The 22,295-nt window shown below is 42.7% G+C and overlaps 1 protein-coding gene across 17 annotated transcripts in view; it reads right to left on the bottom strand.

The window, feature by feature from the left end:
- The window catches only part of RBFOX1 (RNA binding fox-1 homolog 1), a 1,966,619-nt gene that overhangs the window by 1,001,370 nt on the left and 942,954 nt on the right, over positions 1–22,295 (bottom strand). The window contains exon 1 of one of the 17 annotated variants that reach the window (XM_075995079.1): positions 6,917–10,383. The exons of 15 other annotated variants lie outside the window; for them this stretch is intronic. In XM_075995079.1, the coding sequence (XP_075851194.1) occupies positions 6,917–6,961 (45 nt within the window). In that variant the 5' untranslated portion in view covers positions 6,962–10,383. Of the gene's footprint in view, positions 1–6,546; positions 6,735–6,916; positions 10,384–22,295 lie in introns of those variants that run through there. One more of the 17 variants, XM_075995083.1, reaches the window with a different exon arrangement.

The raw sequence follows: 22,295 nt of genomic DNA, 5'->3' as shown, positions 1-22,295 counted from the left end.
ACTTAACTAGTGTACAAGTTTGGATCGGAAGGCTGAGACAGCTGACATGAAACTGACAACTGTCAGACCTGGAGTTCCCACCGCAGTAGCCTTGCATTCAAGATGTATGATACTTCCTTCCAAAGCACAAACACATACATACCCTTGATAAGAAATTTTTAAAGATATAAATTCTTCCATCCACTGATTCATCCATTGAGCTGAAATGCATTGAGGTTCTCTACTCCTGCCTTGGTTTTCTAGATACTCCATGCATGTGTGTTTAATTGCATGCTTGCAAGATTTTTTTCCTTTTTCTGAAGGCAGAATAGAATGTGTCACATTGGCATATCTATTTAAAAATCAACTTAAATTGGTTTTCTTGTCATAGCATTTGCTACATGCCAAAAATTCAACTGAAAATGAGATGGGCATGGTCATTCCCAAGGCCTGAGGGATGATAAACAGATTGGTGTTAGCAAGATCAAGGTGAGAATCCAAGTGCCCACGTCTGCCTTTACCACCCTGGCACAGATAGCACTGAGTTCCCTAGAAAGCTTTAAGAGCATCAGAATACAAAGAGTTAAGTTTCTTGAAGACCCCTTAGGAGGTACGGTTGAATAATTTCTATTTTCAGTAGGGAATAAAACAGAGATCATTCATCTTGTCAATTGAACCCTTTGGAACATTACAAGGAACAAACTCCTTGGTGGCTTTTGTTGTTGGAGGTATTCCTGGTAGAAAGAACTCACAAGTCCTCTGACCCTGGTCAAGTGCACATGCAGGAGTATCTAAATAGTGAAAAAATAAACCTACAGACATTATCATTCACATTCTTTCAAAATAGTTATGTTAGTTTTCTTCATCAACCACCCCCAAATGAAGCTTAAAAATGCCTTTTGTTTCAAAAACTCAAGTATTACCTAAACAATTATGCTTCTGCACATTTAGAAACTCAAATTATTAATCATGGCAAAGTGGCTAGGAGCACGGATTTTGGAGTCTAGATCCCAGCTCTGCCACTTAGAAGCTGTGTGGCCTCACGCAAATTACTCAACTTCTCTGGGCCTCAATTCTCGCTCTGTAAAAAGCAGATAGCATCAATACCAACCTCCTAGGCTTGTCTTAAAGACTAAATTAATTGATATTTTAAATCATTTACAATAGTGCTTGGCAAATATGAAATACTATTTAAGTGTTTATTTAAATAAATGAGCAAATATGCCTATGTGCCAAGCATTTAAAGATGAGAAAGAAATAATGACATTTGAATGGTGAGGAAGAAGAAGGGCTATCTGGGAAGGTTCTTAGATTTGCTCTTCCACAAATCATTTATTGATGTTACATTTCTCTTATATTGACATCAGTACCAGAGAAAGAAATTTCATTTTCCAGTACTTGTCTGATGTAACACTAAGTAAACTGCGAAAAAATAGGCACTCAAAATCACAATGACCCATGTCATGTTGATGAGAAAAGATGTTCAAAGTAAGCAGCTGTAACAGTAGTAATCTCAGATTACAAGGAAATATAGACCTTCTGATTTTCCATCATGGTCCTGTTCACAGCATCCAATCAGAGACTTTGAAAGTTTAATAACTGAAATTCACGCCCTTTATCTACTGACTTGAAAAATCAAGCTGTGTATGTATCAGTCATACTATCACTAATATTGCATAGGGCAGGATCACTCCACCTTGGTGCTATTGGCATGGTGGACCAGATGACCCCTTCTTGTTTACAGGGCGGGACTTCTCCTGTGCATGGCAGGAGGTTTAGCAGCATTCGGGTTTCCACCCACTTGATGCCAGCAACAATCTTTGCCCAATGGTGGAAGCCAAAAATGTCCCCAAGATGTTGCCACATGTTGTTATGGGTTGGGGGAGAACACTGTTCCTGGTTGAAAACCACCGACCTAGGGTATCTGTTAAGTACCCATTTTGTGTATCTTTCCAAATTCATATGCATAAATCTCAATGGCATCTTCGTATACTGGAGTCAGAAAATTCTGGACTCTGATCATCTTTTCTAATTAAAAAAAAAAAAAAAGGTAGAAGATGGCGTTCCCAGCCCTAAACTAGGCATAGCAATATCCACCTTGGTAAGGACCAGAGAAAACGTGTTAAAGCTCCCAGCCCAACGCCTGATACCCAGAGGTAATTAGTAAGTGCTGGGGAAGAAAACGGCATTGTATTGTTATTACTGTAATTGCTGATATGTTATCACAGCCTCAGCCTCATCATTATAATAAAAATGGAAGGCGTCTATACATCCAACTAACTACAGTAGATAGAACTATTACTCCCATCTCCTCAGCAGACAAGCAAGTGATTTCCTCCAAAGTAGAGGTTTCAATTAAACAACAAAGAAATACGTCAATAGCAATGTAGCAAACGCAGATGCAGAATTATAAAGAAAAACCAAGGGCAAGCGGAGGCCTTCCTAATGTACAGTCATCAGAAGGTCCCCCTTGCAGAGCAAATACAGCACCTTGACTAGTTAGGCTGTTGCTGTTTTTCCACCCTGAATTGGAAGTGTGGGGTAAACCGTGATAGAAGACGGGCTTGTTGATGGCCTGTGTGTGCTTGTGGACGCTCTTTGAGTCATCAAAGTAATTCAAACCAGGTTAGAAAATTTCACCAGTCAACCAAAAGCAGTTGATAATTCGAGGTGACTGGTTTGGACTGCTAGTTAGTGTGTAGGGGGTTAAAAAGGACCATTTTAAAGAACAGTGAGCTTCGGCTAATTAGATAAGCATGAATCCAGAATCCCAGACTTTACATTTTTAGAAACAGAGAAAAAGCAATAAACATGCCCACCATTGCATATATATATATATATATATATATATCTCACTGCCATCTTTGGAAGCTGGATACACTGTTTCTACTATAATTATATCATTTCTGGAAAGCCTTCCCTGGCCTTTGTGGGATTAGAACTAGCTGAAAGATCATTCACCATCAATAAATGCTAGGAAACTAACCATTGCTCTTCTTCTTCTTCCTTTAAACCCAACCGAAAGCATTTCATGAGAACGTGCAAATACAAAGTTGCATTAAGAGCGTGCCATTGATCCTATTTACATTAGCAACATCAAAGTATTCAGACATCATAAGCAAACGTGAAACGGAGACCCTCCAATACCCTATAGATTATGCAAGCACCTAACCAGAAAGAACACTTTGAAATTTTTATGGAGCAGGAAAAATTGGAAGCATATTAATTTAGGCAGTGAAATTGGGCTTTTTGTCATTTTTAATTGCTTGAATTCATAACCTAGTTTTGCTGAATCAAAAACGAGTTGCTACAGCTGACATAAGCTGTTTCGGCCTTTTGGGCAAGCACGCACACGCAGAAATACCACAACTTTTCATATAAACTTTATTTATATTAATAAAAAAAAGCACTGAAAACTATTTGGGATATTATAGTTACTGAATAATTTAATATACAATGGTTTTCAAGCCATGCACTGAGTATTAAAAGCTGACTTTTAGAGATTTATTTCTTTCTCTTAGTGCTGTGCCAATGTAGAGGGTATAGCACGAATACCAAATCCTCAGGACTACTATCCTGGATACAGACGATTTAATCCAAATAAATCAAATGCACAATTACAAAATTCTTCATTCTCTTATTTGTTCCTGTTTACAACTGCTCATAAGATACACAACTGCTCAACCCGGCATGAAAATGAAAGAAAACAAACAGAAAAACGAAGGGATGGGGAAACCATACCGAACCAGTACGACGTACACTATCTGGGGGATGGGCACCCTTGTACTTTGTCTCAAGCAATACAGAAGCAATCCATGCAACCAAAGCATTTTGCCCCCATAATATTCTGAAATTAAAAAAAAAAGAACAGAAGTGTACACCCAGAAATGCAAACAAAGATTCAATGTACTATCAAACTCTGAAGTTTGGGATCTATAGCAAAATAAAGTCTAAAATGTAAAACACACACACACACACACACAAAACCTAAGTGTCTGCGCTCCCCCCATTTATGTTTGTCATAAAATCAACATGAGATGGAGTTAAAGACTCATAGAAAAAGTTTCATTTTAATTCCATGAAAATTACTTTCAAGGAACTTACTTTGACTCCTTCCGTGATAACTTTGAGACTAACACATGTGAAATTTAAAAATAAAAGCTAAAAATTAAACAATATATTTCATATATTTTCTTCCTTTTCTACCTACTTTCCACTTGTTTACTTTGCTCAAAACATAATATAAAAATTGTAACTTAAGACAAAAAAACAAGACCAAATTGACCTTTCACGGGATATAGTAATATTTACTCAGCTCGAGATTGGCCCATCCAACCAGGTTCTCTGTACTCAGAGACAATGAGGAATATGTACTCTGTCAAAATGTGACAATATGTGTCATATGTTATCATAAAACATCATAACATAGTTTCAAAATTTTGCAACTATAATGTAGAAGAAGGCAAAAAGCAAAAAGCCAGTTACTGGGCTCTGATTCAACTTTTGTATCGTACTCCTTGTGGAGAGACTGAAAAACAAGGAAAGTGATCAGCTGATCCCTTTGAAGAGCAAAAAAACCACAATCAAATAGAAAAAAATGTTAACTATTTTTGTTGTACTTCAATAAGCCGGCTCACAAGTCAGCACTGATGGTTATTTCTACCAAGTCCGAGTAAATACAGATTGAAATGAACCCAGCCTCTAAAATGAAGACAAGTAATAGGGAAAATAGATGTTTGAGGGATCCAGTTCCAACAGACCAATGTGAAAATATGTCAAGCCCAGTAAAGTAGTAAGAGACAAAGAGTACTTTTGTACAATCCCTCATTTGGTGATAACAGTAGAAAGATACAGCTGTTTCCATGTAGTAAAATCCTTTCCCAAGAGTTGCTTGGTTAAAATGAAATGACAAGTTTCAATATTCACTTTTTATAAAACTAGTGTACGGTGGAATTGCCTGATACTAAATAATTCTTGTGTGTGAGCAGAGAATTCCTCCCCCCTCCAAGAAAAACAGGTTCTGATTATCCTTCATGATGCAAAATATTTGTTTAAAAAAATTGTAGAAGATATTTGAAAAGATTTGTGTACTCCAGGTACAACGATAAAGACAGAAGGGAAGACAGAGAGATGGGCGGAAAGGAAAGGAGAGAGGGAGGGAAAGAGAGAGAGAAAGAGGGTGAGAGAGGGAGGGAGGAGCTCCTCCAAGTACCCCTCTCCATCTCTTCAGAGAATAACTCCATCTTCATGATCTGAGTACTCTAACATGGGCCAGGCATGTGTGTGGGAGCCGGTCCGCAGGTAAGAGTTGGAAAATCTTGCTTCTTCTATGAAAACCCTGAACGCAGCTGCCTGCATTCCTGGGAACCTGAGTGGTCAGAAGCTGCTGCTGACTTGAGTTTACTTCCTGGGGGAACCACCCCTCTTCAAACTTGATGGTAGCAAACCACAAACGCAAGTCACTCCGTACCCCCACACACGTTTTCACTCACAACGTTTGGCTTTTCCGAGCACAGAGTTTGATCCAAAACAGGGAACACGTTCGAGAAAGATTTTACAGTCCTAAAGAATTTGCTACCCAGCTACCCAAATCAAGACAGGATTACACAACCTTATTTTTATTGCTTTGATTATAAACCGAATTCGTTTCTGCGACCGAAATTAAAATCATGTCAACAATGAGTAAATGATGAGATATGCAAAGATGCTGGGAGACTGACTCACGCAGCAAATAATTTAATAAAATGCCACTAAGATGATAGTGCCAACTAAACTTTTGGATTCGGAATTCCCCCCTTGCATCCCTCTTAGTTGGAAGGGGGAGAAAGCAGCTCTTTTGTGGAAAGAAAGGAATAAGAACCCCCAATTTCACTGTAGTGTGAGGATGATGGCTAGAGGGATAGACTGAGACTTCCAGATGATCCTTTCTAGTCTGACGAAATGTCGTGTTCAACACTTTGGGTATTTTTAAAAATGCCTGGCAGTTGATGCCATCACTTTCAGGAGGCAACACACAGTCCCCCTCCTTTGCTCTCTCCAGAACAACAACTCTCGCTCCATTTGCTAACATGGTACCGAGCCGGCTTCCCGAGTCGGAGCATATTCAGCGTTGCCGATGGAAGCTCTCCTCCCCGGGACGAGAGCACACCAGCGCCGCCGGCGCGGGAGACATGTTCACACAGGCGTGCAACGCGTATGCACACGCGCGCACACACGCCCGCGGCAGCGTGAGCGTGCCAACTTTCCCCACGCACGACCCATCTGGCCATTCACTCCCCGGACCTCTCGTTCAAAGAGCCGTGCGTCTCCCGCAAAGCCGCCGCGAGCCTATGGGGACCTGCACGCGGGCTCTTAATAAACGCTTATTCATCTCCGGGAATGAAGTTAAACGGAGCCAATGAGCACTGGCAATGAAGTTGCCCACGAACTTCCAGTCGGGAAAGAAAAATCCATGCACCTCCGGGCTCCCCGGTCCCTCTGAACGGCCCCCTCGCCCTCTCCAGGCGTCCCGGCCCCCTCGGGGCGCGCGGGGCGAGCCCGCCAGGTCCCCGGAGCCGGCGTACGTACCGAGTCCCGTGCGCCCGCCGCGAACGCAGCCTCATCCGTCCATCGCGGCTGCGGGTCTCGCGGCTGCAGCGGCCAAGTCCCCCGTTCCAGCCGGCAGCCGCGGAGGCGCACACGCTGCCGCCGTCCCTGCGCTAACGTTGGACAGCGGCTGACGGCGCCTCCTCTGCCACAGGCAGCCAAAAATGTCAATTCGCACACTCCTCCCCCTGTCGCCCGCCCCCGTCCCTCTGCAACCCCCTCCCGCGGAGTCAGTGGGCTTTGGGAAGCTTCTGCACAAGCCGCCTCCTCTCCCTCTCCCGCCCGTCCTCCCTCCCTCCCCCTCCTCCTCCCCCGACAGCGTTTTAGAGCCTTCCTCGCTTGCTCGTCTTACCTGAAGGGCATCTCCCACGACTGCAATTAGCTGCCAGGATTTCATCGTCGGCTGCAAAGTGCCGCCTGTTTCCTCACCGGGAGAACACAACACAGGAGAAGTCCGAGGAAACAGCAAACGGCACCCACGTGCTAGCAATGTAAATGACTCCAAGTCATCTGTCGTGCGCGCCAGCGCCTTCGCTCCCTCGCTGGCTCGCAGGGGCTGCCTGGCACGGCCGCCAGCAGGTGCAGAACGCCCCAGGCGCGCGGGCGCGAGAGCGAGCGGCCCGCGCGAGGAGGCAATCAACACCCCGGGCGCACACAAAGGGAGGCCACCGTGGCGCCGCTCCCGGGTCCACGGGGTCCAGCTTTCCCCCAGCGACCTCGGCCTCAGTCCGCGCCAAAACGCTCGCCAAATGAGCCGCCCAGCGTGTTTGCAAAGTCTTGCAGCTCGGGGAAGGCGGTGGGTGCCGAGGCTGCGTGGGTCCCGCCCCCACGCTTCCGAAGCGCTTGCAAAGCACCCAGCTGGCAGCAATATCCCGCGCTCGCCCTCCCTCTCTCTCCCGCACGTGTCCCTTCCCTTGTTCTTTCAGGCATTAAATATGTACCACATGACAGAATAGGGCACCTTGCACGGTCCCCTGAGCCCGCACTTGACAACCAATTTTAACTCACAAGCAATCAAATGTCTAAAGGCGGGATATAAGCGCTTCCAATTACTTACGCCACCCCTGCATTATTCAGAACGTCCACGGGACGGTATTTACGACTTCCAGTGGGCTACTTCACCTGGAAATACCGGGCAAAGGCGGGAGACCCCACGCCCCCACCCCAAACAGCTGATGTGCTTTCTTCACTGCTATCTCCACCAAGCAGTTGCACTTCATTTAGGAGGGAGGGCTCAGGGATCTCAACTCTTCTTCCAGTTATGTACTAAATTGAGAACACTCCATCTAGCCTGCCTTTAGGAGGAAAACATCTGTTGTCTCCTGTTGAACTTTAGAGATCACCTTTTCAATGTGTTTACCTTGAATAATAATGGCATCAAAGCCAATTTCTCCCCCCCCCCAAAAAAAAAATCCTCATGGATCTATTTTGTTTTTATTTATTTTCTTTCTTTCCTGGTTGATTTTTTTTTTTTTTTTTTTTTTTGGCAAATAGGCCTGAGTTACACCAGGTGCTAGCTATCCCCAAGTTGGTTTTGGGAGGGACCAAACTATTGACTAGCTGGGAGAGAGTCTTTTGAATCAGAAAAACCAGTTTGTTTGTTTGCTTTTTTCTTTTTATTTCACAGTGATGACTGCAAGCTATATGCACTAAGATGGCCTTGCTTCTTCAAGCACGAAAGACCTATGAGTGGAAGAAAGTTTCATGTGCATATATCCATCCTATATTTGATTAACAGTGAGTGAAATACTCACTTGGCTTCCTGTGTCATCTTCTTGGGTACTTTATTTTAGCTAAAGGTCTGTGCACAACTGATTAGGATTTTATATATTGGTAAGCAAATTTTAAAATGCTAATAAATCTTTCAAATATTTATTTTCCAATTTATTACAGCTCCATACCCAGAGGCAATATTTCCAGTTTTTTTGGAACATGCCAAGTCCTTACATAATGATCATCCATCTCTGTCACACCAAGTAACAAAATAAGGAGGGTTTTGCTTTTTTTTTTTATTCTATGCATTAAGTATGTTTTTAATATGGCATTAATACAGTGTTGAACTTTCTCCTTGTGGAGGTAGGAAGAGTTTATGTGTGTCTTCTCTCTTTCCTGGGGGCAGTGGCATTTTCAGGGCGCTAAGATAATATGAGGTAAAACTTCACGTCACAAGGATGGCACGGTGCAGAATATACTATACCCCTTCGATGATGTTAAAAGTCAACCTCCTTGTATCATCCCCTGGACGTGTTTTTCCGCAGCATCAGGTAAAATGGCAAAAAAAAAAAAAAAAAAAAGGTGTTTAGACTTTTTTGCTTAACCAGGACCCTGTGTAATTGCAGGGACTCACAAACACGAAGCCTTGTTATTATCACAGCACAAACTGGCATTCTCGGTGGAATAATGTGGTTCGCAGGTCGGTTCAGCAAAAGCAAGGTTACCCGAGTGAAGCGTGGTGGGGGTGGCCGGCGGAGAGACAGCAAACCCTAATTACAACCCCAGTGTCCCCACGTTCTCCAGCACATATGGCTATTTAATCACAGAGTGTGACAAGCTTGGCAGATGTTGCCAGACCTGGTTATTGATATAAATTGCTATTCTCCTGTGCAAGGGGCACAGCAAAGAGTTAAAACAGGGTCTGCGCTCGCCCGAAGGGAAATGAAGGCCCACGCGAGCCCCTGTAGCGACAGGACCAGATGGTACCGAGGCCGCTTCCTTGCTCCCAGCCCACAAGGATAACGGCGATGGATGAAGCTCCCCCAAAACCAAGAGTGATAGGAGAGCCTCCCACGGGCACCCTAAATGGGCACTGTCACGCTGGAAGCTCATTTTCCAGTGGCTCATTTAAAAAGGGAAATGTGCCCGTCTTGTGCTAGGACAGTACAGCTTCTAACGTCTGCCCTAGAAGACACAGGCACAAGACGTAGTCGTGGATAAAATTGCCACTGCTCGTACAATAATAAGAGAGAAAAAAGGAAAACAAACTAAATACCCATATGGCATAAAAAATATGCTATATCCTATAATGGAATACTATATGGCAGTGAAAAGAATCGATGGAAGCCTCATGTAAATACATCTGTAACCACACAGATTTGGATATGAATGTAGAGAAATAAAGATACACATTACTTAGTATAACTACATATACATACATTTCTCAGTTTTAAAATTGCTGAGATGAAAACACAAGTTTCAAATGACTCATACACTATGATAACATTTATGAAAAGAAATTCATCAATAAAATAGTACAGATTTTTTTTGCAGATACGTAAATATCTACGAATATACAGAAAACATTCCAAAAACAAGGGATGGCCAACTATAGTCTTAGGCCCAAATTTAGCTACTTATGTTTTCATATGGTCTACTGGCTAAAAATGCTTTTCATGTTTTAAATGGTTAAAAGAATCGAAAGAATACTATTTTTGTGACGTGTGAAAAATGTAGGAAATTCACATTTCAGTGTCCATAGATGAGGCTTTATGGAAGCACAGCTGTGCCCACTGGTTTGCACATCGCCTATAACTGCTTTTGCTCAACAACTGCAGAGTCAAGTAGCTGTGAGAGGAGAAATGGCCCAGGAAGCCTCAAATGTTTACGGTCTGGCCCATTAGGGAAAAAGTTCACTGGTCCCTGGTCTAGAAGAATGGGGCTCAAATTCATAATAGTGTTATCTCTAGAGCAAGAGGAAGGAGACTAGTTTTGATAGTGGAGGGTGAGTGTCCACCACTTCTTTTAAGAGAACACTTGTCTGTTGGTTTTATACTTTTTTAAAAAGTCAATGTGTGTGTGTGTGTGTGTGTGTGTATATATATATATATATATATATATATTTCATATATATAAGCTGTTCTACGTGAAAGTGTGTATGTGTATGTATATAAATATACACACTCACAAACATACACGCCTTTTTAGAAGGTTTGTGTATGAAACCTTCACAGTTACACACACATACACACACACAGAGAGGCTTTACTGTGCTTCACTTTATTGCACTTTGCAGATATTATTGTGCTTTTTACAAATTGAAGGTTTGTGGCAACCCTGCCCCAAGCAAGGTTTTCCAACACATGCACCCACGCTGTGCCTCTATGTCACATTTTGGTAATTCTCACAATATTACAAACTTTTTCATTATTATTTTATGTCTTTTATGGTGTTCTGTGATCCCTAATCTTTGCTGTTACTACTGATAATAGTTTTGGGTCTCCATGAACCATGTCCGTAGGAGATGACTGATTTAATAGATAAATGTTGTTTGTGTTCTGTCGGCTCCACCGGCTGGCCATTCCCCCATCTCTCTCCCTCTCCTTGGGGCCTCCTTATTCTCTGAGACACAACATAAAAATTAGGCCAATTAACCCAAAAAGGCCTCTAAAGTGTTCAAGTAAAAGGGAGAGTTGCAGGTCTCTCTCTCTCTCTCTAAATCAAAAGCTAGAACTGATTAAGCTTAAGAGAAGAAGGCATGTCAAAAGCTGAGATAGGGAAAAATTGGGCCTCTTGTGCCAAAAAAAGTGAACACACCAATGATAGGGAAGGGAAACGGCCTTGTTGCGGATAGGGAGAAAGTTTGAGTGATATGAATACAAGATCAAACCAGCCACAACATTCCCTTAAGCCAAAGGCTAATTAAAGCAAGGCCCTGACTCTTTTTAATTCTAGGAAGGCTGAGAGAGGTGAGGAAGCTGCACAAGAAAAGTCTGAAGCTGGCAGAGGTTGGTTCATGAGGTTTAAGGAAAGAAGCCGTCTCCATAACATAAAAGAGCAAGTGCCGATGTAGAAGCGGCAGCAAGTTATCCAGAAGATACAGCTAGGATCATTGCTGAACGTGGCTACACTAAACAACAGATTTTCAATGTGGACTCAACAGTTTCTATTGGAAAAAGATGCCATCTATGACTTTCATGGCTAGAGAAGTCCATGCCTGCCTTCAAAGGTTCAAAAGACAAAACCCTCTTGTTAGGGGCTGATGCCGCTGGTGGTGTTAAGTTAAAGCCCGTGCTCATTTACTATTCTGAAAATCCCAGGGCCCTGAAGAATGATGCTAAACCTACTCTGCTTCTGCTCTATAAATGGAAGAACAAAGTCTAGGTGACAGCAAATCTATTCACAGCATGGTTTACTGAATATTTTGAGACCACTGTTGAGACCTACTGCTCAGAAAAAAAGAAAATATTCCTTTCAAAATATTACTGCTCATTGGCAATGCACCGGGTCACCTAAGAGCTCTGATGGAGAGGCACAAGGAGATGAAGGTTGTGTTCATACCTGCTAACACAGCATGCATTCTGCAGCCCATGGATCAAGGATTACTTTTGACTTTCAAATGTTATTATTTATGAAATGCATTTTGTAAAACTAAACCTGCAACAGATAGTGATTCCTCTGATGGATCTGGGTAAAATAAATTGAAAACCTTTTGAAAAGGAGTCTCTATTCTAGATGCCATTAAAAATATTCATGATTCATGGCAAGAAGTCAAAATATCAACATAACAGGAGCTTGGAAGAAGTTAATTCCAACTCTCATGGATGACGTAGAGGCTCAAAACTTCAGAGGAGGAAGTAACTGCAGATGGGGTGGAAATAGTGAGAGAACTAGAATTAGAAGCGGAGCCTGAAGTTGGGACTGAATTGCTGCAATCCCATGAAAAAATTTAAACAGACGAGGAGTTGCTTCTTTGGATGAGCAGAGAAAGTGATTTCCTAAAATGGAACTTACTCCTGGGGAAGATCCTGTGAACACTGTTGGTATAACAACAAAGCATTTAGAATATTCCATAAACTGAGTTGATAAAGCAGCAGGAGGGTTTGAGAGGATTGACTCCAACTTTCAAAAGGAGTTCTGCTGTGGATAAAGTGCTATCACACATTTACCCGCAGGGTACAGATTCCTCTGCAGGGCACAGAGAAATCTTTCATGAAGTGAAGAGTAGGTCTATGCAGCTCACGTCACCACTGCCTTCTTTTAAGAAATTGCCGCAGCTACCCCGACCTTCAGCAACCACCCACCCCCTGACCAGCCAGCAGTCACCCACATGAAGACAAGACCCTCCCCCAGCAAAAGGATTTATGACTTGCTAAAGGCTAAGATGATCATTAACATTTTTTTAGCATAAAGTATTTTTTAATTAAGGTATGCACATGATTTTTTTAGACACATGGCTATTGCACACTTAATAGACTACAGTATATTGTGAACATAACTTTTTTATGCACTGGGAAACCAAAACATTTGTGTGACTCCCTTTATGGTGGCACTCATTTCATTGTAGTGATCCAGAACTGGCCCCATGATGTTTCCAAAATGTGTCTGTACATATGTATACCTTGTTTTAAGTGTAAATGGTGTGTATATACCATGCCATATATACTGTTTTTAAAAGTATGTGTGTGTGTGTGTGTGTGTACATATTTCTATACGCATGTATATACACACATACCTGAAAGATATCATTCAAAATGGGGAGTCTTGGTGGAAATATAGGCGCTTATTATTTTGTTCTTTATCATTTCCTGTATTTCTGATGTTTCTAAATAGATGGAAATATAATAAGAGGGTAGAACCCCCTGGCCATGTGGGTGCTGATGACTGACATTGTGCCAGTATCATTTTTCTCACCTGGGAACTGCCTTTTCCCTTGACATGTTGGATGATAAAACCTTCAAAAACAAAAAAACAGCAAGGTTTGGTTTACACTCACCTAACATTTCTGGAAAACTCCAACATCTAATTGCTTCTACAGCAAAACGCAAAACAAAACAAAAAAACAAAATGTTAAGCCTCAATGCCCTAAAGATTTTTATAAAAATCAATCTTATCCTTGAAGTAAAATGCGACATAGATTATCCTTTCGGCTAGATGGTATGGTAATGACCTACTGAGATATGCTCACAATGCAGTAATATTGCTTCCTTACCAGTTTGAAAATATTTTCCCATAGAAAAGCACAAAGCAGGCTCCATCTGAAAAAAATAAAATTACATAGCAACCACATTGGTACTGTGCAGGGTTAGAACAGTGGGACCTAATGATTTTCTTTGTCCTGACACCTAATAATCCAGTTGCATTAAGAAAGGTGAGCTTAATGAAGCATATTGAGATGGGAGAACATACGATTTATGGTAGACTTGTTGTGGTTATATTCCTAAATGAATCCCATTAGCTCTACAGTGGTTGCTGGCAAATGACCACATTTCCTAATAGACAAATGCATGAATCACCTGGGCATATTTGAAAAGCGTTCTCCACAGAATGATTCACCTTCCACCTTTAAGCGAGGACCAGGTGAATGACCCTCTTTGGTAAAGCTTAGCAGACTTTCTTCATGCAAGAAACAGAATTATTGCAAATGAACCTGCAATCCACCTCCTCATAATTTAGCACGTAGGCACAGCCTCCTCCTTGCGATGGCGTGAGTCAGGCACACGGCCGAGAGGAGGGCTCGTTACCATCACAGCCAAACGTTGTTTTCCGTGTGTTTTATAATTATAAAACCAAGGAGTGTTTACTGTGGAACGTTTAGAAAATTTAGTTAAGCACAGGAAAAAGTCACTCATTATTTTACCACCCAAAGAGCGCTGCGTGTAATATTTTGTTGCAAATCCATCCACTCAGACATTTTTCATTGCATATATAATTTTTAAAAAAAACATAACCACACAATTGGCATTTCACTGTATAAACTGCCTTACAATATTTTTGACTTTGCAATATATCATGAACATTTTTCTGCTGTAACAACAACTAAAACATCATAACATCACTCTCGGCATTCCACTGTAATGATACACTATTGCCTTGTACTTTATGTTAAATAACACCGTAACAGACATTCTTTTTTGTTTGCTTGTTTTGTTTCATGTTTTGAGACAGAGTCTCACTTTGTTACCCTGGCTAGAGTGCAGTGGTATTATTATAGCTCACCGCAACCTCAAACTTCTGGGCTTAAATGATTCTCCTGCCTCAGCCTCCCCTATAGCTGGGACTACAGGTGCGCACCACCACACCCAGCTAATGTTTTCCATTTTTTGTAGGGTCTCACTCAGGCTGGTCTTGAACTTCCAACCTCAAGTGAGTCTCCCGCCTCGGCCTCCCAATGTGCTAGGATTGCAGGCATGAGCCACCGTGCCTGGCCGCAAGGGACATTCTTGTCCCTATTGTTATAAGCTTGCTTGTCTCTGTTCATTATCTCAGGGATAAATACCTAGAAGTGAAACTGATGAGTCAAAAGTGGGTACCACTTTTAGGTTTTTAGATATAAGGAACCAGAGTCCTGGAACATCACACAAATCCCTATTTCCAGAAGCAATATAAAAGAGAGCCCATCTCACCCTGGGAACAATTTTTGGCCAACTATTTCCTCTTTCAATAACCATCTCCCTGGCCAAGTTCTCTCCTCCATCCACCTGCCCCACTTGGGCCACCGCACCACACACACCATGGCATGCTAAATTAGCAGAGAGGAGCTCACACGTAGAAAACAAAGGTGGTAATAGGGAGCAATTTAAATCTAAGCTTATTTAACATAAGTGGCTAGTGGCTGCCCATTTTGTCTTAATTGCCTTTTAAACTAAAATCAATGTTAAATTACCTGAACAACAGCTTCTGCACAATTGCAAACTGAAAATTCTTTAAGTGCCTCCTCAAAAGCCTTTGGCTCTTGTTTGGCCGATTGACAGGGAAAGAATCTCTTTCTTCTTCCCCCTGCTCTAGCTTTGGACTACGGGATCTTATAAAAGGGCCCTAAAAGCAGATGCCATGCCAGCTCTGGGATGAGTTGCTCTTTGACATGAGTATAGGATTAAAGTGCTCAAAATGGAATCCATATAATGGTCATTGCATGATAATACTATCACATCCCCAACCTTTTATCCTTGCTTTCTTCCTTTTCTTCCTTCCTTCTTTCCTTTTGTTTCCTTTCTAATCTTCCTTCTCATCAACGAGAGACTGAATACACAAATGGACATTGGCCGGATCATGTTCCAAAGGAGAACTCCGACCCACAGTCTGCAGCAACCAGCCCAGAAAACCAACTCGCTACCTCCGGTAACCAGCCCAGGAAACCAGCCTGCTACCCACACGGCAGGATCGTAGGAAGTCAGACCTCGACCTCTCTCATATGGTTCAGGAAGCCAAACAAAAATCCCCATGATGGTTGGCTCACAAACAACCAGGACTCCATTAACAGCCAGCAAGCGGCTTCCCTAATTTCTGTCCTCACTCCTAACTTAGAATCAACCAGAGAGAGCCCAGTGCGTACAACTAACCAATCACACAGAAAGCCCCTCTGGTAGTCAGTCCGCCTGCAGCTCCCTGTGCTGGCAGCCTTGTGTCTGGCGTATGGGAAACGATCCCTTATTTCCACTGTGAAGCCTTCCCACTGCTCTGCCTGCCCTTGAGTTTCTGCCAACACGCACATGATGACAGCTGACCTCCTTGCTGTAGCAAGCTCTGAGTCAACAGCCTCTGTTTATCTTTATTTGGTTGGTCTTTGTTTATTTCCCCAGTGATTATTTTCCATAGTACATTGGGTCAACGAGCTAGACAAAAGCATTGTCCACAGGGTGCTTATATTCTAGGGAAGGGGACAGACAAGAAGCAAGACATGGATGAACTTTTGCATCTGTTGTCTGGGAAGAAAGTCTCGCGGTGAGATGGGAGTACATGGAGGTGAGTGCCTTTGATGAGATTCTGGGGTTGTTGGCATTTATTTTTACGTGGATCAGTGTCCTGCTTTTGTTTCGTTCGAAGATTTATGGATCGCACGCCGTCTGATTTACGCTGTAGCGCTACAAAAAAGAGGCAGACATGTACCCTGCTAGCCTCGGATGCATGCATGCTCGGTGCATGCTCACTCATCACCAAAAAACAAAGGAGCCAAGTAGGTAGAGCTAGAAATAAGATTTGGGTTAAGAGCTGTGAGAGGCACGAGGCAGGAGGGACATTTCATTTCCACGTAAGGCAGGGTGTCCTGGAGCCCTGGGGCAGAAGACTGGGGGCAAAAAGGGGAGGTACGGATGTTATCGTTGGTATTTCTGAACATGACACCAACAAAGACCCCGTAAAGGAGGAAGAAGTTTGGTTGGAGATATTCCTTTATGATCATGTTAATGTCCTCAGAATAATTTTTCCTTGAGTTTCGTAAATAGGAAACTGGACAAGCTGTCTGGAGGCCAAAAAGTCATACCGAGATTGCCAATCACTCTTGTCCCCAAATCCCTGACCCCATGGGTGTCAGCAGCACGTGACCCCACAAAGGAAACAAGGGATGTAACAAGACTCCTAATAACAATGACTTGATTTGGTTGGGGCCAAGCCCAGGAAGGGGGTACACCTCTCTCATACCTGGGGGTGTCCTTTACCCAGGCTTCAGAAGATGGAAAGGCTCCTGGAGCCCCAGGGACACGTGAGGGAGCTCGGCCCGTACCTCCGCCACGTCTACCACAGAGATGCCGACCCTCTCCCCGAACCCCACAGGCTTCTGCAGAGAAAGTGTCCCCCTCACGTCCCGCCTCAACAGGTCCCCCGTCCAGGGACCAGGGTCAGACACATGCCCCTCTCTGATCACATCAAAGTTTCTCCGAGAAATGTGGAATGGGGAGGTGAGCTTCAAGAGCAGGACTTGGAAGGTCAGGTGGATGTCTTGGTGGTGTCTGATGAGGAATGAAGGGACACAGTCTACAGAGGAAGAAGGAAAGGGGATGGGACAGGTGGGGACACAGGGAGAGAAGCAGGAACAAGCATCTGGTCTCAGGGAAAGAAAAGGCAGAGACGGGGAAAGCTGTTGCCTTGGCCGTTGAATGTTTTCTTCCTTTGTTCTTTTTTCCTTCCTTTTTCTGATGTGCTTCTGATGCCAGTCGCCTTCCCGTGAAGCCCCGACCACACTCCCCATCCCTGCTGGAATCTCTAGACATAGCTGGGACGGCACCAGGACATGGGCAGCCTGCAGAAGAGTCCCCAGATCCCTCTGCCTAGAAGAAAAGCAAAATATCCCAAGGCTGAGATGAATAAACCTCCTCCCTGGAGCTCGAGATCTTTCATGCAGCAGCGCTGGTGGGCCTGCCTGTCAGAAATGCAATCTCAACACGGAGTGCTAAAACAAACACAAATGCTCTGACACTGGAGGTTTTGTTTTTCTTTTTCTTTTCTTTGCTTTTTTTTCTTCTTCTTTGTCTTTCAGTGGTAAGCGTGAAGATGTCTTCCTGAGAATGTCACAAAAATACAATCGATGGATTCACTCTTTGAACATGACTTCCACAGATGCCCACTGTACTCAGAACACCTTTAGGCCTGGACATACGAAGCTGAATATGTCTATTGGAGAAGGAAAATAACAAATAGGTATTATAATATAAACTGCTATTATCATTCGTGTAATAATTGGCAGAACGGAGTAATTTGTGCTATGCCTCTACTTGGCGGAGGAAGCTTCTCGTTCTGCCTCAAGGCAGAGAGCATATTGCAGAGAATTCAAAAGGTGGCAATGCTTGAGTTGGGTTTGAAAACATGCACAGTCGTTTGGGTGAGCTGACAGACAAGGTGAGTGTTAGAAGAGCAGGCAGGGAAAGAAGACACAGGTCGGATGACAAAGGGCCCTGCATGTTACGCTAACGAGTTTGGACTTTGTTTCTTTCTAAGGAAAGTGAAGCAGTCAGCGTTAGAAGGCCGCTCTGGCTCCTGTGTAGAGTATGGACCAACTGAAGCCAAAAAATCCATCGGAAGACTCTTTTAGCCCAAAAGTCGATGAGGGTTTGCATAAACAAAGACATGGCAGTAGGATATAATGGAAAGGAAGAATCTGATAAATATTTTATAAATAGACTGGCTGAATGACTAGGAGATAGGTATGCATGGGGATAGTTTTTTTTTAAAAAAAAAAGAATAAAAAATGCCAAAAGGCCAAGGTGACCTCCTAGATCTCCATTACAAGTTATTGATTGAACAGTGGCATCAATGACCAGATTCAGGAACATTAGCTAAATATTTGGAAAAGATGAGAGGCTTATTTTGGCCACACTGAGTTGGGCATGGCTATGGAAGCTCTAGAAAGAGTTACCTAAGAGGCAACTGGACAGATAGGTCTTGTACTCAAGGATAACTGGAGACGGTCTAGAAATCATGAGCATAGAGTGCTAAAGCCATAGATATAGAGCAAGTTACCATGGAAGAGTAGAAATATTCTGATATTGAAACTATTAATGTCCAAACCAACATGGTAGAATGCAGTTGCTAATCAAGTCTTAAACTATATTCGAATACATGCACTGAAGATGGGACTGTGCCATGTTTATATTTTTCTGTATCAATATATAGGTCATTAAATATGAAATGTCCAATTTTAAATCAAAAATGTAGTTTATTATATCCAAGAGGCAGCACAATTAATCAAAGTTGCACCTAAACTACTGACACAGTTTTGCCATCTTAACAGTAGCTTGTTCATGCCAGCAGCAAAGAAGTCTGGAGTACGAGTGGTGATGAAATCGTGCAAGGTATTTTCCACAGCTTGTTGAGAATCGAATATTTTTCCTTAAGAGAAATGGTCCAAAACCCGGAGGGAGTGGTAGTCAGTTGGTGCAAGGTCTAGTGAATATGGTGGATGACAGAGAGTTTCTGAGTCCAGCCTCTGTAGTTTGAGCAGTGTTTGTACGATATGCGGTAGAGTGTTGTCTTGCAAGAGGATCTGCCTGTCTCTGTTGACCAATTTCAGCTGCTTCATCACAAGCATCTATATTGTTTAATCCAACTGATTGCAGCAGACATCCACTGTCATCAATTGACCAGGTTTCATGAAGCTGTAGTGGATAATACCAGCACTGGACCACCAAACAGACATTATTAACTTTTTTTGATGAATATTCGGTTTTGGACTGTGTTTCAGCACTTCATCTTTGTCCAAACAAAGACATAACCATTGTGCTGAACACTTGCAATTGTCAAAAAGAATCCATTCTTCATCATGCGTAACAATGCAGTGTAGAAATGGTTCACCTTTAAGTCATGACAGCAAAGAAAGGCAACCTTTGAGATGATTTTTCTTCTGACACTCGTTTAATTCATGTGGAACCCATCTATCCACTTTCTTTACCTTGCCAATTTGTTTCTAATTGTCTAATATTGTTGGAATAGTAACTTCTAACCTTGCTGCTAATTCACAGGTAGGTTGAGATGGATTTGATTCCACTACAGCTTTCAGTTCATCATTATCCACCTTGGTCTCAGGTCACCCGCGTGGCTCATTTTCAAGATTAAAATCACCAGAACAGAAATTCTCAAACCACTGGCATACTGTGCATTCATTAGCCTCATCCTTCCCAAACACTTCTTTGATATTTTGAGTTGTCTGCACTGCGTCTGTTCCATGATGGAACTCATATTCGAAAACAACACGAATTTTTGACTTAACCATGACTTCACAAAAATTTTTTTGAAAGATAATCACAAGCCAAAACATGCACTTGGAAGACTGAGGATGCACCTTCACAATAAAAATAAAACAAGAAGTGTGCAGCCGAAATGTCAGAGAGATCAATTGTCAAGCTTAGTACTTAGAGACATCGGACATTTCATGCTGAACAACCTAAGCATTATACATTTAATGCCCATGACTAGTTCATAACTAGTAAAATGAATCGAGGTGGTTAACTCCAAGCAATAACAAGCTGTTACCATAACTGCCTGGATCACATATTACCTTTTCAACGTACTCACCTTACACCTCTCCAGGTAGTACCTAATGGGACATGTTCTCTAAAGCAAACAGCCAGCTCTACCTGGATGCAGGAATTTCTGCTGCAGACAGTGTTTAAGTCCGGTTTCTCTACAGTGTATTTCAGATGAATGACGACAGAATGACAAAGCATTCTCATTAAATAAGCGTCAGTAGATACTTAATGAGTGTTTGAAATCTACATGCCGAGCTTGAATAGAACACAGGGTTTTCTTTGGGGGACTTCATTGTCTAGATTATGAGCTCAGTTGCCGCCGTAAACTCTTCAACACCAGTGAGAGGGCAGCTGCCTGCACGCTAACAGCTTAGTCTACATGGAACGCAGTACAGGACGGTAAGGTTTGTATATACTGCCCTACAGGTCTTGGCAGGCATCGTACAATTCCACACTCCCACCTGGTGAGCCTATGAGATAACACGGCATTCTTGGATGCTGAAATAATGCTTCTGCAGGAAGCTCAAAGTTCCGATTCCGAGGAGGAGTCACAGTGTAATCTTACTCAGGTTTTCTGCACTCAGCTGAAACACGGGGGAAGCAAGGAAATGGGAGAAGGGAAAACGTGAGCACTGCCAGTGGGCCCATCGGCATTCCAGGCAAGGCATGTGCACTCAGGACCGAGCCCGACGCAGGACATGTGAACCTGCTTTTCCTCCTGGGCTCTTCATTCTCAGATACCCCTCAGAGCACAGGCGGCGACTCACCGCACCCAGGGTTAGTCTCATTTTCAAAGCTACATCTTTTCCGCCTAGTGCACATGGCCCCTAAAATCAAGCCAATGCCTCACCTGGTGCATAAGAAGGAAATCCATTTCAGAGCTGGAAAAAAAAAAAAAAAAAAACTTGGCTGTGTCATTCTCCTAAAGAAATGACAGGCCAGGCTTCAACGCGAGACCTTCCAAATGGATTATCATAGGGACGTTTGACTCTAGCTCTTGGTCGTAACTTGAGAAATTCACCTGCAGGTGAGAGGGGACCAGTTTAGTGCCGTTATTAGGACTTGCTGCTCTTGCTGCAAATCCTGGGGGATCCCCTTGTTTATTTTCCCTTCTACTTTTCTATATTTCACCCCTGCACTGCCTTCCTTCTTGCCTCTGTATTTTCTTTCCTTCCAGGATCTCTTCAACATCCTTTTGACAAAACTCTACCAGTGACCTTCGCACAGTGGATTCCCACATTCAGGTTGCAATACAGCATCGTGTACTCATTCTGTCTGCAGTTCTTGTTGCTCCTGTATTAAGAAAGGACCTGCTCAAGGGTCAGAAAAAAAATGCCTTAGAACACTTCTAAATCCTGTGGCTTCTGGCCCATAATAAAGAGGTAAAGGGAAGAATAAAAGTAGACTAAGCGAGAGAAGCGAAAAGCAGGGCACGTTTAAAAATCCAGGCTGAACATTTTAATGTTTTAAAACACACACAAATAAAATATTTTTATTTTCCTTTGCAAAAGCAAAAAAAAAAAAAAAAAGGTCACTTAAGAGCTATTTAACAGATGAGAAAATTTCCATGGCAAAATAATCTGCCATTAGAATTTTTAATAAAACAGAAGGTATACCAGTTTCAGTTTGAGTGACAACGATGTGTCACTCATAATCTCTATACTTAATTCTATTTTAAATGTCCCACCACAGATGGCAATGTCCTGAGCTATAATTGCACATTCTTTACAAGATCATTCAGCGGTTATAAAAAATATTAATTAGTGCCTACCAGGCAGTGTGGCCCAGCAGTGGGGCACAAGTTTAAAGCTGTACGATGAATGTAGTCTTGCAATTCTACCAATGTGACTGAGTGGCTTGCTAGAAGTCCTTATTTGGTGAAAAAGTGAAAAATCTAAATCATAGGCCCTTCGTGAAAGACTTAGGCCAAAACAGCTTTCCAATGTCCCTCACCATCCCTGATCCCACTGTAGTATGGGAGGTGTTGGAATTCCACCCCACTGCATGCAGTAAAAGGCTGACTTCAAGAAAATACTTCTTTGCAGAGAAAAATCACCA

This window comes from Microcebus murinus, chromosome 19, assembly GCF_040939455.1.
Source record: "Microcebus murinus isolate Inina chromosome 19, M.murinus_Inina_mat1.0, whole genome shotgun sequence".
Lineage (NCBI taxonomy): Eukaryota > Metazoa > Chordata > Mammalia > Primates > Cheirogaleidae > Microcebus > Microcebus murinus.
The sequence above is the reverse complement of the archived record's forward strand: the minus strand, read 5'-3'. Positions and strand labels throughout refer to the sequence as shown.